We start from the raw sequence: 16,485 nt of genomic DNA, 5'->3' as shown, positions 1-16,485 counted from the left end.
TACAACAGTCATGCCTGTTCCTTTTAAGGTGGAATGGAACTATATCCCAACAGACATATGCGTCTGTGGTGGGTGCATGGTGCTTCCCCAGAGGGGGAAGGGAGAGCTGATGAAAGACGGAGCATCCCTTTGTTTGGGGTGTGAGTCCTGTGGCAACCGTCTTTCGAATCCAGACCGCCATTTTGCTCCTATATTCCCGGCCGGCGTCTCAGTTTGGCGATCTGAGGGAATTCCTCTCAGCAAAACGGATACATTGTCATACACCCCACGTCACAGTGGCTCTCATTCAGTGCCTCGCTGAAGACCTTCCTGGCCAGCGCTGTCTTGCCGCAGACTGTGATCCTCGCCAAATAGCGAAATTTGGCGCCCGTCTGGCTGTCGCGGCCCAGGGTGTAGAAGCCCCCGTAGGTGATGGTGATGAAGCCGGGTATCCGTGTGCTTTGTCCGCCAGACAAGCTTCCCGGGGGGTTGGCCCCAGGGAAAAGATCCTTGGAGTCGCTTTGGCCCTCCTTGTCCGAGTCCTGCCGGCCAGTTTCGGGCACCAATGTCCGGGCCAGCTCCGGGAGTTGGAAGTACTCAGCTTCACGTTGCAGCCGACCCCTCTCTGGGAAGTTTTCCGGCAGCACGAGGCGCCGGTCTCTCATGTAGTCAAGGATGTAGCGGAAGAGGAAGCTGTCTCGGTTGACGAAGACGCGGTTCTTAATGTTGCGGGCCAAGGGCCGGGCGCTGTTGGGGGTGAACATCTCTCCCAGCAACGAGTCAGGGACGCTCAGCAGGGCGCTGTGGCGAGTTAGGTAGACTTGACCGCTGACTTTCAGCTCCATGATGTCCGGGAAGGCTGAGCCGAGTTGGGCACCGCCGCCTCCGGGGTCTGCCAAGGCCATCTCCTACCTGCCTGAAAAAGAACCAGCCAAGGAAGAGGAGTTACAGTGGCCGGACGCTGCGACCCAGAGGCTGTTTGAATGAACAAATGAATATTTGCGTCAGCCGTCAGCCAGTGCTGGATTTACGTATAAGCTCAGTAAGCCATATCTTAGGTCCCCACTCTCTTGGGGCCCCCCAAAAAATTTAAAGGAAAAACAACAACTGGATGCACATTTCCAAAATATAAGATAAAAAAACAAATAAAAGTATTGTAATATAGATCATGTTTGTGTACTGTTTGTGTACACAGTATAGAATGAATCACGATAAAATTGGGGAGCCACCAGGTGGCGCATTGGAAGATGGCCGACAATAACATCTCTCTGACCCATACGAGGTAATTAAGAGGCTGCTATGGGAAGTATGCAGTCTTCCTACCCCCCCCAAGGAGATGGGGGGGCTGCCTTGCCAGCGGTGTCCACAATGCACCCCCAGATTTGAGAGACGGGGGTGCCGGTCACTTGGCACGAGCCCTCGATGAGGTCAGCTCTTCCTGACGTCGATTCCAATTAGCGCGTGCTCGGAATTATAATTGGAAACATAATTGGAAACATATGATTGGAATGAAGCTAAAGCACATACATCAAGCAACGCTCGGGAGATAAGACTGCTGACTAATGGATCTCTGTGACCAGGAGTGATGGATGGATAAGTAAATCATCTGACGAACCACCATTAAGAGACTGTATGTTTGGAATGAAGGGGGGGGGTGGAGGAAAAAACTTTTCTTTGCACTATGTGATATTAAGAACCCTCCACCCCAGAAAGAAATAAGATTGTTGTGTTTTACTAACCACAAGCAGGAATTCAAGAATTGTGTGGAGTGGATTATAGTTAAGGAGATGATTGGTAAACAATGAGAACGGAGGAAAATTTTATGACACAGTTTAAAATGGTGTCTCGTTAAGACAGGCTTGCCTGAGAAAGAAAGACAGGGGGAGGAGAATCAGGACCATTGGAATGAGAAGGATGGTTGGAATGTGATCTTAACCTGACAGAGCCCTCCTGATATACTTGGCAAGCCTGAGAAAATTAAAGGACAGACCGAAGACTAATTTTTTATGGAAGTGTGGAATAGTGGCTGTACCTGAGCGATATGAGCTTTGGAGAGTACAAAACCCACACAGAGGATGCCTGTCTCTAATCTGCTTGTGTAGATCATCAGAGATCGCAAAGAAAGGGATATAAGATAGCAACAAGAAGATGAAGAAAGTAATAAAGGACTATCTGGATTGAACTGGATAGAATTGTTTAATTAAAGCAGCAATATAAGTGATGTTTGGACTCGTTCGGAGCTTGATGTATGGGTACCCCCAACAAAATTTAAAATTTGGCTGTATAATTTGGAATTAATGTGATTTGGATAATGTGATGTGATTGGCCTGTTAATAAAAAATATTTTTTTAAAAAAGAATCACGATAAAATTATACAGTTGAATGGGTATTGGATAGACACATTAATATAATTAGTCCTGTTGAATAATTTTTTGATGGACAGGCGTGTATAGTATTGGCATTATTTATGAATGGGACATATTACTAGAAAAACTGTCTTTTACACTCACCAAGTGTCACAGGGCACAAAGGTCTGCTGTCCCAATGGACTACTATGGTGAGATTGATATTATATAAAAAATGCCATCAAACCTCCCTCTGCTTGTCAATATTAGGAGGATGCCAGCAAGGCCGAACCTTTCTGTAAAAAGGATTTTACTATATTTTTATTTTTTATTATTTTATTATTCCAGCACCAAGGACCTTCTGGTGGTTCCCTCCCTGCGAGAAGCAAAGTTACAGCGAACCAGGCAGAGGGCCTTCTCGGTAGTGGCACCTGCCCTGTGGAACACCCTCCCACCAGATGTCAAAGGATAAAACAACTACCAGACTTTTAGGAGACATCTGAAGGCAGCCCTGTTTAGAGAAGCTTTTGATATCTGAAGGACTATTGTATTTTAATATTTTGTTGGAAGCTGCCCAGAGTGGCTGGGAAACCCAGCCAGATGGGCGGGGTATAAATAATAAATTATTAAATTATTATTATTATTATTCCAAATAGGAAACTGCCTTGTATTAACTACAATTGCATTGTACAGGTTATAACACTTAATTCCATATTAATAAAGATAATTTATAATTATTAGTCGTTGGCATCATAGATCATCTATTAGAGAGCTTGAACCATGGAAGGATGGAGTATCAGACAAAGAGAAAGGGAGGACAGGTCTAAGAAAAAGAGGAGGATAGGCTCTGCCTCGCCCATGAAACTGCCCTGTAATATTCTGAGCTCAGTAAGGCAAAGTTGCAACGGCAACATTCCTGATATTTGCTTTTGCACAACAACAAATTATTATTTTTTAACTGATGTTTCCTTTTGTTAGCTGCTTTGGTCTTTCCTTGGGAAGGTAAAACTGGTTATTAATCAGCAAGTGAAATTTGGGAAGTAAATGAAGAACCAGGATTGTTGTCTCAGCCCTTCCAATTGTACACATGTACAAAGTCAGCTGAAGATGATCCTTGCCAATCCATGTGGCCAACACAGACCAAGGTGGCATTGCTGAATTCAGCCTAGTAATGATAATTTTAAAAATATTGGACTTGCACATAGCTACCAGCATGAAGTGAAGGCACAAGACAGGGGTTGATCTGTGAGATAAGATGGCGCCTGGCACACTTCTGCTGCGCCGATGGACGCCCGTGCCAATAGAAAAACTTGAGCTCTCTTAGCTCTCTTAGCAGAGTCCTTAGCAGAGTTTTGCAGCGGCAGGAAGTGTTGCCTTGTGTGTGGATAATAAATCAGACTGAAAGCAGGCTTCTTGCTAATCTCCAACAGCCTTTAATGAGAAGAAAAACATCATAAATCAGCCCGGTGAGAGAGCGGACATCCTTTCGTCTCTCAGCCAAAAACGAAAGGAAACTCACACACAAAGAAAGATTCCTGTATGTGAACATAACCACGCCTCAGAATGTGAGACGTCACACAGAACTGTTTAACCCTGTAAGTTCTGATTCTCCTCACATGATCATCAGGTGAGCTGCGCACAGGTGAGCTGCATGCAAGCTGCCGGCCAGCCCTGTGGAGCCTCCTTTTATTGAGACAAATATGCAAACCAGGCAAATACATTTTGGGCTGTGACCTTTACACATCTTCGGGTCCCAAGATCGTGGGGTGGTACAAAGGAGACAAGAGGTCTCAGGGACAAAGCTTACAGACAGGACACTGCAGACTACTGAGACCGCAAAAGGTTAGACAGAGGAAACGATGTTCAGACAGCTGTGGCTTGTCTGGGGGGGTGCCCTGCACCCCAGGGTCACGCGTGCAGGCAGACTGTGGCTGCCTGCTGGTGGGGAAGTGTGCTCCCTCCGGACCCCACTCCGCGATCATCCCTACACCAGCAGTCCACATGATTGGCTTTCTGAGCTGAATGTACTGGGAAAGGCAACCAGTATCTCTTGTTCCCTAGAATGTTACAGCTTCAGGAGCATGGAAAGCAGCATTCAAGGGAGGCGCCATCTGCATTGTATGTTTAAAGCAGTACCATACCACTTTAAACACTCATGGCTTCCCCCCAAGCATCCTGGGAGCTGCAATTTATTAAAGGTTGTGAGACTTGTTAGGAGACCCCCCCATTCTTCGCACAGAGCTGCCATTCCCAGAGTACACCAGGTAGAGGGAACTGTTAAACCACTCTGGGAATGGTAGCTTTGTGAGGGGAATAGGGGGCCTCCTAAAAAGTCTCACCACCTTAACAAACGGCAGTTCACAGAAACTTTTGGGGGAGCCCTTGTCGGAATCTCCACTTGGCCAAGCTGATAAAGCTCTATTTTCCGTCCTAGTCTCCGGAATAGCCTCCGACAAATAACTAATGACCTCGAGCCTTTGATGAGGCTCCAAGGCACGTTTCCATCCATTCAGCAGAGTTCCCAGCACAGGGAAGAGATGAGAGGTTTGGGCTACATTGTAAAGAGTTTTATTTCTAAGCTACGCAGTCAGAAAAGACATCCTCTCTCTATGAAAGCAGAGAGAAACAGAACAAAGGAAACAGGAAACCACTAACATCACATCCCGTCTCCCCTCCCGTGAGACTTCCAATAGCCTGGAATCCCTGGAAAGTAAACAGAGTCCTGTGACTCTAAGCAGCTGCTCAGTGATAAGAACAGAAACTAACATCCTCCCCCTTTCTGTGAACACCACTGGGCAGCGTGTCAGTACAGTGGTGCCTCGCAAGACGAAATTTATTCGTTCCGCAAGTTTTTTCTTCTTGCGAGTTTTTCGTCTTGCGAAGCACGGTTTCCCATAGGAATGCATTGAAAATCAATTAATGCGTTCCTATGGAGACCGCCTTCAGACCAGGTCCGGGGACAGTCTGTCCCCGGACCTCTTCTGAAGGCTGGCGGGGGGAGAAGGACTTTTCTCCCCACCGCCAGCCTTCAGAACAGCCTTCTGAAGGCTGGCGGTGGGAAGAAAAGCCCTTCTCCATCCGCCAGCCTTCAGAAGAGTTCCCGCAGGGCTGCCTAGGCTGTGGATAGCAGCCTGCTGCCCGGCACGAGGGGTGCTCTGAAGCGCGGGGCAGACATTCGCAGCTTGGGGAGCCCTGCAGGACTTCCCCGCAGGGCTCTCCAAGCTGTGGATAGCAGCCTGCTGCCCCACACGAGGGGCGCTCTTAAGCAGAGCGCCCCTCGCGCGGGGCAGACATCTGCAGCTTGGGGAGCCCTGCAGGAGTTCCCCGCAGGGCTCTCCAAGCTGCGGATAGCAGCCTGCTGCCCCACGCGAGGGGCGCTCTGCTTCAGAGCGCCCCTCGTGCAGGGCAGACATTCGCAGCTTGGGGAGCCCTGCAGGACTTCCCCGCAGGGCTCTCCAATTGCGGATAGGGGTAGCAGGCTGCTATCCGCAAGCTGCGGATAGGGGCAGCAGGCTGCTATCCGCAGCTTGGAGAGCCCTGCAGGGAACTCCTGCAGGGCTCCCCAAGCTGCGGATGTCTGCCCGGCGTGAGGGGCGCTCTGAAGCAGAGCGCCCCTCGCGTGGGGCAGCAGGCTGCTATCCGCAGCCTAGGCAGCCCTGCGGGAACTCTTCTGAAGGCTGGCGGAGGAGAAGGGCTTTTCTTCCCACCGCCAGCCTTCAGAACAGCCTTCTGAATGTTGGCGGTGGGGAGGAAAACCTTCCTCCCACCGCAAGTCTTCAAGACAGGTCCGGGAACAGAGGAGAAGCGCTGCGCGCCTTCCCCTCTGTTCCCGGACCTGTCCTGAAGGCTTGCGGTGGGAGGAGGGCTTTCCTCCCCACCGCCAACATTCAGAATGCTGTTCTGAATGTTGGCGGTGGGGAGGAAAAACCCTCCTCCCACCGCAAGCCCCGGGAACAGAGGAGAAGCGCTGCGCGCCTTCTCCTCTGTTCCCGGACCTCCCACCGCAAGCCTTCAGGACAGGTCCGGGAACAGAGGAGAAGGCGCACTGCGCTTCCCCGCTGTCCCCGGAGATTTCCCTATGGGCTTTCGTCTTGCGAAGCAAGCCCATAGGGAAATTCATCTTGCGAAGCCGCTAAAAATCGGAAAACCCTTTCGTCTTGCGGGTTTTTCGTTTAGCGAGGCATTCCTCTTGCGGGGCACCACTGTAGAATCTCAGTACAAACCCAATTTCTGTACATAGGTACAGTGTTGATCCTTCGGAACAACCTTGGACAATAAATCAGCAGGAATTTCATTTCCTGGCATGTAAGACACCGTTACAAGTCCTTTCTGAACACATTCTCTAGCATGTTGCAGCTTCAATTGCAAGTGCTTCGTGCTTTGCTTACAACCTTTAGAAGTCAGCAAGGCCAAACATGCTTTGTTGTCCTGATAAACCTGGATTGGACATTTGACAGGAAGTCTCATGTCTTTACACAATTGTAACAACCATTCACAATCCACAAGTGAATAAGACAGTGCATTCAGTTCAGCTTCACAAGAACTTAAGCTAACTGTTGTTTGCTTCTTGCACGACCAATCAAAAAGACCTTGGTTGTACATGTAGCAAATTCCAGACGTACTTTTCCTGTCTGTAGTGTCACTTCCAAAACTCGCATCAGCAAATATCTCAAGACCACCCGACTTCTGATTGTTAATTCTCAAATAGTGTGCTATTCGTTTCAGAGCTTTCCAATCCTTAACAGTAGGATTGTTGACTAGGGCGCTATTGTACATTTTGACATCCTTCCAAAAGTAAAGAATATCATCAACATAAAAGAAGCAATACTGCTTCTTCTGCCCTTCCTCTTTGAAAAATCCACATGGATCAGCTTTACCTTGCTGAAAACCTAGAGAAAACAACACTTCAGTGAGTTTAGAGTGCCAGCATCGTGCACTTTGCTTGAGACCATATAGGGACTTCTTCAGAGAACAAACAAATCCCTGTTTTACCTGTACGCCATCAGGTGGAAGCATATAAAGTGATTCACGTAAGGTTCCGTACAAAAATGCTGTATTCACATTGTGATGAGAAACGTGCAGATTCTCTTCTGCAGCAAGTTTGAGCATAAGCCTAATGCTCTCATATCTCATGGTGGGTGAGTAGGTCTCATGATAGTCTTCTCCTGGTACCTGTGAAAAACCTTGGGCTACCAATCTGGCTTTGTGTCTGACTATCTTGCCATTTTGATCTGTCTTTGCTTTGAATACCCATTTGCTGTCAAGCAGTTTCATCCCTGGAACTGTCGGAACTAGCTCCCATGCTTTGTTCCTCTCTAAGGAATCAAGCTCAGCCTTCATGGCAGTTAACCATGGCTCAGCATCCTTCGAGTCCAAAGCCTGGATCTTCTGGAAGTTTGAAGGTTCAAATACCTTCTTGCAGCTATTAACAGCAGTTACAGCTTTAGCTGCTTTAGCAAATTCATCAGCAAATCTCTTTGGAGGTTTACCTTTTGTGGCTCTTTCAGACCTGTGATTTAGTCGTAAGTCTTCAACGCTCTCCTCTTCTTTCTTAGGAGAAAAGTGGCCTATAGTGAACAGTGGTTCCTCCAATTCTTGATCAGAGCCTTCAGAGGGTCGCAGAGAGGCCTTAGCACTCTTGAAATCCTCTGAATCATCTGATTCAGATTCAGAATCAGAACCTTCATCAGTGGGTGTGGGGTTTTGCCGCTGTTTATCCTCAGACTCTTCACTGTCATCAGGATAGCATTGGAAAATTCCCACATTCTCCCCCCACTTGGCATTGTACTCAACACTTCTAGTAAGTCTAACTGTATTAGTGTCAGTCATCATCACTCAGTAAGAACCTTTCTGATATCCTAGAAAGATACCATGCAAACCACGTTTGCCTAACTTGGAGCTTTGTGGTGTGTGAACCCACATGTCAGAACCAAAAATTCTCATGTGTTTGATGTATGGTTTCTTGCCAAACATCTTTTCATAGGGGGTACAACCAATCGGTGATGATAATCTGCGATTATAAGTGAAAACAAAACAGCCGAGCGCTTCTGCCCAATAACTCTCTGGAAGATTGGCAATGAATCAATGAGAACCATGAAGGACCTGGCTCCACCCAAAGAGGGTGCGTTGTCCTGGACTTCTGACCTTTGCCTTTGCCTTTTCCACGCATTGAGCTTTCGCTGCGCTGCTCTGTTGCCTTGGCCTTGGGATGTTTACATTCCCTCTTCACGTGGCGTAGACATCCACACGAGTAGCATTTCACTGCCTTCAAAGCTTTGGCACCATCTAGTGGTTGCACTGCATTCTGGGATGACATCTGTGAGGATTCCCCCTTAGTGATTAGCGCTATGCCAATCCGCTTCATTCAACACCACAGCAGTAACATGCACTACCGTTAGCTGAGCAGTAGGCAAAACAGCGAGCTGGCTGGCAATCGCTTCCCAACTTGAACCCAAAGAATGTAGAATCATGGAAGGAATACACAGCCTCTGGAAAGGTGATTCCACGCTGTTGCAACTCATGCCTGAGATTCTGCATTTCCATGAGGTGAGCATGTACGTCTGCTCCTTCAACAAGTGCCATATCATGCAACTTGGCATAAAAGAACAAAGAAGCACCCACTTCTGTTCTCAAATGTGACTCTTGCAGACTGTCCCACATCTGCCTGGCTGAGGCCTTGTCACGCAAAAGACATAACTCTTCAGGGGACACTATAAGCGTCAGAGTTCCCCTTGCTTTGGAATCCTTAGCCTCCCATTCTTCGGTTACTGAAGCTGGGGGGAGGGGCATCTGTTATCACATTAAACAGACCCTCTTTTCTTAGCAGAGCTTCTGCATACTGCACCCAGTTCGAATAAATTTTTTTTGGAGCTTTGAAAATCCAAACGCGTTTTCAAGAGCCTCTGTTACTCTTGGACTGGCCATGTCTGTGTCTTTAAAGCAAGCTGCGTCTATTCACCAGCTGCATTCCAAAAGCACACTACTTGAGGCCTTTGCATTACGCTGAACTTCTGCCGCAACCGGTCACTGCTTTGGCTGAAAGTTCAAAGCCCACCCCTTAATGCCATTAATTAGGGACTGGCAGACTTCCCGGGGCAAGAGCACATACCTCTCATCAATCTTCTTGACACACAGAGAAGATAAGCTGCCTTGCATTCTTCTGCCGTTCGTCTGGGCGCATGACCAAAAATGTCGGAATCTCCACTCAGCCAAGCTGATAAAGCTCCATTTTCTGGCCGAGTCTCCGGAATCGCCTCCAATGGATAATTAACGACCTTGAGCCTTTGATGAGGCTCCAAGGCACGTTTCCATCCATTCAGCAGAGTTCCCAGCACAGGGAAGAGACAAGAGGTTTGGGCTACATTGTAAAGAGTTTTATTTCTAAGCTACGCAGTCAGAAAAGACATCCTCTCTCTATGAAAGCAGAGAGCAACAGAACAAAGGAACAAAGGAAACAGGAAACCACTAACGTCATATCCCGTCTCCCCTCCCGTGATAGCCTGGAATCCCTGTGACTCTAAGCAGCTGCTCAGTGATAAGAACAGAAACTAACAGCCCTGAGTGTTTAAAGTGGTTTAATGCTGCTTTAAATGTATAGTGCAGATAGAGCCTGATTCTAAAATCCACATTTGACACCTGTCAACTTTGCTATGTGAAATGAGTAACTGGGTCTCCAGGAGAAGGAGTAAAGTCTTAGGACCAAACTAGACAAATTATACTGTCTCCATTGGGAAGAGATGGTTAAGCGCAAAGGCAATCTGGAAAATCCCATTGTCTTGTTGTAGAAAATGCGTGAATTCCCACTAGGCAGTTGTGAAGCTGGTAGTGAAGCATGTTGTGTAAGTGGCTGTTGTCCAGAGTTGGGTCAAAAAACCAGCTTTTCCTTTTTTAAGCTTCCCATGGCATTCTCTCTCTCTCACACACACACACATACACACACACTATGCTGGTGGCTGGTGTTGTTGTTTAGTCGTTTAGTCGTGTCCGACTCTTCGTGACCCCATGGACCAGAGCACGCCAGGCACCCCTGTCCTCCACTGCCTCCCGCAGCTTGGTCAAACTCATGCTGGTAGCCTCAAGAACACCATCCAACCATCTCGTCCTCTGTCGTCCCCTTCTCCTTGCGCTCTCAATCTTTCCCAACATCAGGTTCTTTTCCAGGCAGTCTTCTCTTCTCATGAGGTGGCCAAAGTATTGGAGCCTCAGCTTCACAATCTGTCCTTCCAGTGAGCACTCAGGGCTGATTTCCTTAAGAATGGATAGGTTTGATCTTCTTGCAGTCCATGGGACTCTCAAGAGTTTCCTCCAGCACCATAATTCAAAAGCATCCATTCTTTGGCGATCAGCCTTCTTTATGGTCCAGCTCTCGCTTCCGTACATCACTACTGGGAAAATCATAGCTTTAACTATACGGACCTTTGTTGGCAAGGCGATGTCTCTGCTTTTTAAGATGCTGTCTAGGTTTGTCATTGTTTTTCTCCCAAGAAGCAGGCGTCTTTTAATTTCGTGACTGCTGTCACCATCTGCAGTGATCACGGAGCCCAAGAAAGTAAAATCTCTCACTGCCTCCATTTCTTCCCCTTCTATTTGCCAGGAGGTGATGGGCCCAGTGGCCATGATCTTCGTTTTTTTGATGTTGAGCTTCAGACCATATTTTGCCCTCTACTCTTTCACCCTCATTAAAAGGTTCTTTAATTCCTCCTTACTTTCTGCCATCAAGGTTGTGTGATCTGCATATCTGAGGTTGTTGATATTTCTTCTGGCAATCTTAATTCTGGCTTGGGATTCATCCAGCCCAGCCTTTCGCATAATGAATTCTGCATATAAGTTAAATAACTAGGGAGACAATATACAGCCTTGTCGTACTCCTTTCCCAATTTTGAACCAATTAGTTGTTCCATATCCAGTTCTAACTGTAGCTTCTTGTCCCACATAGAGATTTCTCAGGAGACAGATGAGGTGATCAGGCACTCCCATTTCTTTAAGAACTTGCCATAGTTTGCTGTGGTTGACACAGTCAAAGGCTTTTGCATAGTCAATGAAGCAGAAGTAGATGTCTTTCTGGAACTCTCTAGCTTTCTCCATAATCCAGCACATGTTTGCAATTTGGTCTCTGGTTCCTCTGCCCCTTCGAAATCCAGCTTGCACTTCTGGGAGTTCTCGGTCCACATACTGCTTAAGCCTTCCTTATAGAATTTTAAGCATAACCTTGGTAGCGTGTGAAATGAGTGCAATTGTGCGGGCTTACGGAGTGCAACACTATGCTGGTGGCTGGTATCTACAGCAAATCTAGAAAGGTTCTTCGTGACCTGCTAACGTGGAAGGATAGATTTCTAGTTCTTGGTTGTATTGATTTTGATTGTGGTGTGTAGGTTTAAACATGGCGTATATTGATCCTTCCCGTATATACATGTGAAATAAACATGGTTTTAATTAGAGAGGTCTTTAATGATATGGGCACGATCCTTTTGGCCCTACATAATCTAAAATAGGGATAGTCAGCTGGCAGCCCTCAATTCCAGCTCTTGGTAGAATTTTTTTTATCCCACCTATGGCAGCTGTACCAAATTCTAATCAAGATCGTAGTAAGTTATATTGGGACAAAGTGAAGCTGTGTTGTGTTTCGAATTCATAGGCTAAAATGAATCAAAAGCTAAAGGACATCTTGTATTGTCAAGATGGGGGGGGGGGCAGACATTGGCCAAGTAAACTTCCAAACCCATAATCCATTAGTAATCTGCAAGCTCTCCCTGATTCAACTTTTTCTCCCAAATGGGGGCTGCTGTCCATATCCCGTGTTTGTTTCATTGCTGACACCTAGCTGTGTAGCTGCTGTTCATTCTGGCCTCCTGTTTGCATTTTCTGCAGGTCCCTATGATTTTGGCGGTGTCCTGACAAACAGCAACCGGGACATCATAAATGGGGATGGCATCCACAAGCAGAACCAGTCATACAAAGAGATGCACTGGTGAGTACCATGCACCTGGAAGAGCATGTAGCAGGAGCCCTCAGCCCTTGGAATTTAGTTACGGGACTTTGCTGCCCCATGGTTTCAGCATTTGTACTGGCTTCTTCCAACTGGGATTTTGAGGCTGATGCTTCTCCCACAAACACCCGCCCAGGAAAAACGCCGACCCGGGAAGGGTGCCAGCATCCCAGGCACTCCGGGGCCTTTCTCCGGAGGTCACTCTCTGGCTGGAATCCACCTTCAGTCCAGAGAGACCGTTAATAAGCGACTCCTCCCTTCTGAGAGGAGCACACTCACTTCCTCCTGGCATCGCATCACAGAAGAAAGAGAACATTCCGTAGTCTAACAGCTACTTTATTAAGACTGTACAATCATGTCTGCTCTCCCTGAGCAGTACAGCACAAGAGTCTATGACTCAACACTGCTTCTATGCAGAAGCAGAAGAAAAAACTCCCAGTAACTACACTGAGAACACTGAGAACTGGCTGAGACTTCCTGTCTCACGCTCAGGGGCATCACATGATGTAAACAATGTACAGTGGCACCTCGCAAGACGAATGCCTCGTAAGATGAAAAACTCGCTAGACGAAAGAGTTTTTCGTTTTTTGAGGTGCTTCGCAAGACGAATTTCCCTATGGGCTTGCTTCGCAAGACGAAAACGTCTTGCAAGTTTGTTTCCTTTTTTGTAAAACCGTTAATACCCAGGGTGCATTGCTTGAAGAGGTGCAGTTGCGACTTGACTTCGAGGAGCAACTCATAGCACGCGGTGTGGTAGCCTTTTTTGAGGTTTTTGAAGACTTTGGTGATTTTTGAAGCTTTTCCAAAACTTCTTTTGCAGCCATTTGGTAAGTTAAACTTTTAAAACTTTTTTTTTTGGGGGGGGGGTTGGATTTTGGGTTGGGGTGTTTGGAATTCAAGGACTTGGTTCTGGGTTTGAATTTCTGTGTGGTGGGTGGCTGGGTGCTTTTGAATTTTTTGGATGTGAAGCACTGATTATTTTTTGGGGGGTTTGCGAAGGTAGGAGCTGTGCTGCCATGGGACCCAAGAAGACTGCTGCTGCAGAGGCCGGCGAAAGGAAGAAGGAGAAGGTTACGCTGGAAATGAAGAAGGAGATCATCCGGAAGCACGACGGTGGAATGCGTGTGACAGACCTCGCCAGGGAGTACGGGAGGAATCCATCGACCATTGGGACCATCCTGAAGATGAGGGAGAAGATCCTTGCGACTGATGCAGCCAAGGGAGTCACCAGGATCGTGAAGAACCGCCCAGCTGTTCTGGAGGAGGTGGAGAAGTTGCTGCTCATCTGGTTAGAAGAGAAGCAGCGTGCAGGGGACACAGTGACTGAGGCCGTCATTTGTGAGAAGGCCAAGGCCTTGCACGCAGACCTCGTCCGGGAACAGCCAGGAACCTCAGGCGAGCCAGAAGTCTTCAAGGCAAGCAGAGGCTGGTTTGACCGGTTCAAGACAAGATCTGGAATCCACAGCATGGTCAGGCATGGAGAGGCTGCCAGTTCTGATGTTCCTGCGGCTGAAGACTTTGCAGCGGAGTTCCTGGAGGTTGTGAAGACGGAGGGCTACGTTCCACAGCAGGTCTTCAACTGCGACGAGACCGGGCTGTTTTGGAAGAGGATGCCCAAAAGGACTTTCATCACACAGGAGGAGACCAAGTTGCCTGGCCACAAGCCCATGAAGGACCGTCTGACCCTGCTCTTCTGTGCCAACGCAAGCGGCAACCTGAAGATCAAGCCCCTGCTGGTGTACCACTCGGAGAACCCACGGGCCTTCAAGAAACACAAGGTCGACAAGGAGCAGCTGAGTGTCATGTGGCGATTCAACAGTAAGGCTTGGGTCACACGTGTGCTGTTTGTGGACTGGGTCAATCTTGCTTTTGGCCCTGCTGTCAAACAGTACCTGCTGGACAACGGCCTGCCGCTGAAGGCTTTGCTTCTGATGGACAATGCTCCTGCTCATCCTAAAGGCCTTGAGGAGGACTTGTTGGAGGAGTTCAGCTTCATCAGCATCATGTTCCTGCCGCCTAACACCACGCCACTGCTCCAGCCGATGGATCAGCAGCTCATCACCAATTTCAAAAAACTCTACACCAAGGAGCTTTTCAGGCGATGCTTCGAGGTGACTGATTGCACCACCATCACCCTGCGGGAATTCTGGAAGGACCACTTCGACATCGTCACCTGCTTGAAGATGATCACCACGGCCTGGAACGGGATCAGCCAGAGAAATTTGAATTGCGCTTGGCGCAGCCTGTGGCCGGACTGTGTGGCACCAAGTGACTCTGATGCACCAGAGTCAACAGTGGTGCAGGACATTGTTTCCTTGGGGAGGACCATGGGCCTGGAGGTCACAGAGGAGGATGTCAGCGAGCTGGTGGAGGAGCACGACCACGAGCTGACCACCCAGGAGCTGGTCGAACTGCAGGCAGAGGCTGCGCAGGAGCAGGCCTCGCTGGAAGAGGAGGAAGCAACTGAGGAACGGCTGTCCTCCAAAGAACTGAGGGACATTTGCCTGAAGTGGAAGGATGTGCAGGCTTTTGCACAGCGGCACCACCCTGACAAGGACCTGGCACATGACCTTGTGAACACTTTTGATACGAGGGTCATGTCGCCTTTCAGGGGGTGCTGAAAAGGCGGATGAAGCAGCAGACCGTGGACAGGTTCTTCAGCAAGAAGCAAAGAGTGGAAGAGGAACCTTCTTCGAGTTGTCCCCCAGAGTCTTAGAAAATGTACTGTACACTTTGTTGATTTTTAAATGTTTTTCTGTCATGTTTAGAAACTTAATTTATTGTTCCTTCAATTTTTGAAATGCTCTTTACAGTATGTGTGACTTTAAAGAGCACTTAATAAACTCTTGTTGTACCAAATTTGGCTTTGTTTGGACTTTTTTTGACCATAGGAACGCATTAATTGAATTTCAATGCATTCCTATGGGATTTCGTGCTTCGCAAGACGAAAAATTCGCTAGACGAAAAAACTCGCAGAACGAATTAATTTCGTCTTGCGAGGCACCACTGTATCTGCTTGTTCGCAGCTGGTGGGAACTGAAATCCCAACACTCATACACATTTCCTATAAAGCCCTAACCTCAAGGGCAGGGTTGGGGGGTATTTTTCAACCTGTGCGTCACATTCCTTCAATAGTAACATTTTTGGGTGGCTGCATGCTGGTGGTGGGTGGGCCCAAAGGCAGTAGGGGGAGCAGTGGAGGTGACACCTTCGTGCTGTAGGCACACACCTACATCTCTCCATCCAGGCAAGCAAGAAACATTATCCAGCAGGCTCTTCTTATGTTCTTGTGACCATGACCTCAGGCCTCTCTGTTTAAACTGGTGGGTGGAGGGTCCTGTTTAGGTTTGCTTAGTTTCCTTTAAGCGCTTTTATAAATAAGTACAGTAAAAGGAAGGTTGTGATGGGGGCTGGGGAGACCCCTTGAATGATGTTATGTTACTAAGGAAGCAACAATCTCTTCCCAGGTTCCAAGCGTACTTTTGAACCGTTTCTGTTCTCTCTTTTAGCCTAAACCCTGGTGATCTCTGTCCTTCCACGAGGAAGCCTCTGTTTATCATAGTGGACTCCTCTAACAGCGTTACCTACAAGGTAACAACTTTTCTCCATCATTTTCACCATAATTATTTATTTATATGCCTCTTTTCCGTAGTTAAGGTGTGCTCTAGATGGCTTACAACTCCAGAATATTCACATAATTTGCTCTAGTAGGTACAAAAATGCAACCAAATTTAAAATCTTAAGTGATAAAAAATGAAAACCTCTCAGTAAGTATACAGCAAAAATTAACAATTGTTATGTAGATCATAAGATCTGAGAATAAAAAATAAGCAATGTAATCCCAATAACAGCTAAAATAATGTTTGTCAGAATTAAATCTTGACTCGAGCAATAACACCTAAGCAACACCCCCCCATGCCAATAGTTTCTAGACATACTGGACAGCAGGACTTACTGGCCTCACAGGTCAGATAGTCTCTGGACTCTCCAGCACCAGCTGCTTTTGCAGCTGGAATCAGAGTGCTGCCCCCCACCCCAGCCCAGCAAAGCAGGGAGGAGGGTCTTGCAGGACTCACAGATAAGATGGTTTTTAAGAAGTCTGTGTTTTGAGTGCTTCTAAAGTCAGCCCCTCTCCCTACACCAAAGTATATTTTTAAAAAATAAAATGCATTTTAC

At 47.5% G+C, this 16,485-nt stretch overlaps 2 protein-coding genes across 2 annotated transcripts; one reads left to right on the top strand and one right to left on the bottom strand.

The window, feature by feature from the left end:
- Window positions 1-236: 236 nt before the first annotated feature.
- On the bottom strand, window positions 237-884 carry LOC310753768 (BTB/POZ domain-containing protein KCTD16-like; the record flags this gene model as incomplete). The annotated part of the gene is made up of 1 exon (XM_083595110.1): window positions 237-884. One exon carries the CDS (start codon window positions 882-884, stop codon window positions 237-239), a length of 648 nt encoding a protein of 215 aa, XP_083451236.1.
- Window positions 885-12,835: 11,951 nt separating this feature from the next.
- LOC310753833 (tigger transposable element-derived protein 1-like) lies at window positions 12,836-15,168 on the top strand. The gene is made up of 2 exons (XM_083595193.1): window positions 12,836-13,136; window positions 13,309-15,168. The coding sequence occupies exon 2, from the start codon at window positions 13,326-13,328 to the stop codon at window positions 14,928-14,930; it is 1,605 nt and encodes a 534-aa protein (XP_083451319.1). The 5' UTR covers window positions 12,836-13,136; window positions 13,309-13,325; the 3' UTR covers window positions 14,931-15,168.
- Window positions 15,169-16,485: the final 1,317 nt, after the last annotated feature.

The sequence above is a fragment of the Podarcis filfolensis genome (assembly GCF_964270895.1).
Source record: "Podarcis filfolensis genome assembly, chromosome: W".
NCBI classification, from domain to species: domain Eukaryota; kingdom Metazoa; phylum Chordata; class Lepidosauria; order Squamata; family Lacertidae; genus Podarcis; species Podarcis filfolensis.
This window is presented reverse-complemented; position numbering and strand designations above follow the sequence as displayed.

Coding starts and splice junctions, on each gene's coding strand:
- LOC310753833 (XM_083595193.1), top strand. CDS start 13,326: ATGGGACCCAAGAAGACTGCTGCTGCAGAGGCCGGCGAAAGGAAGAAG.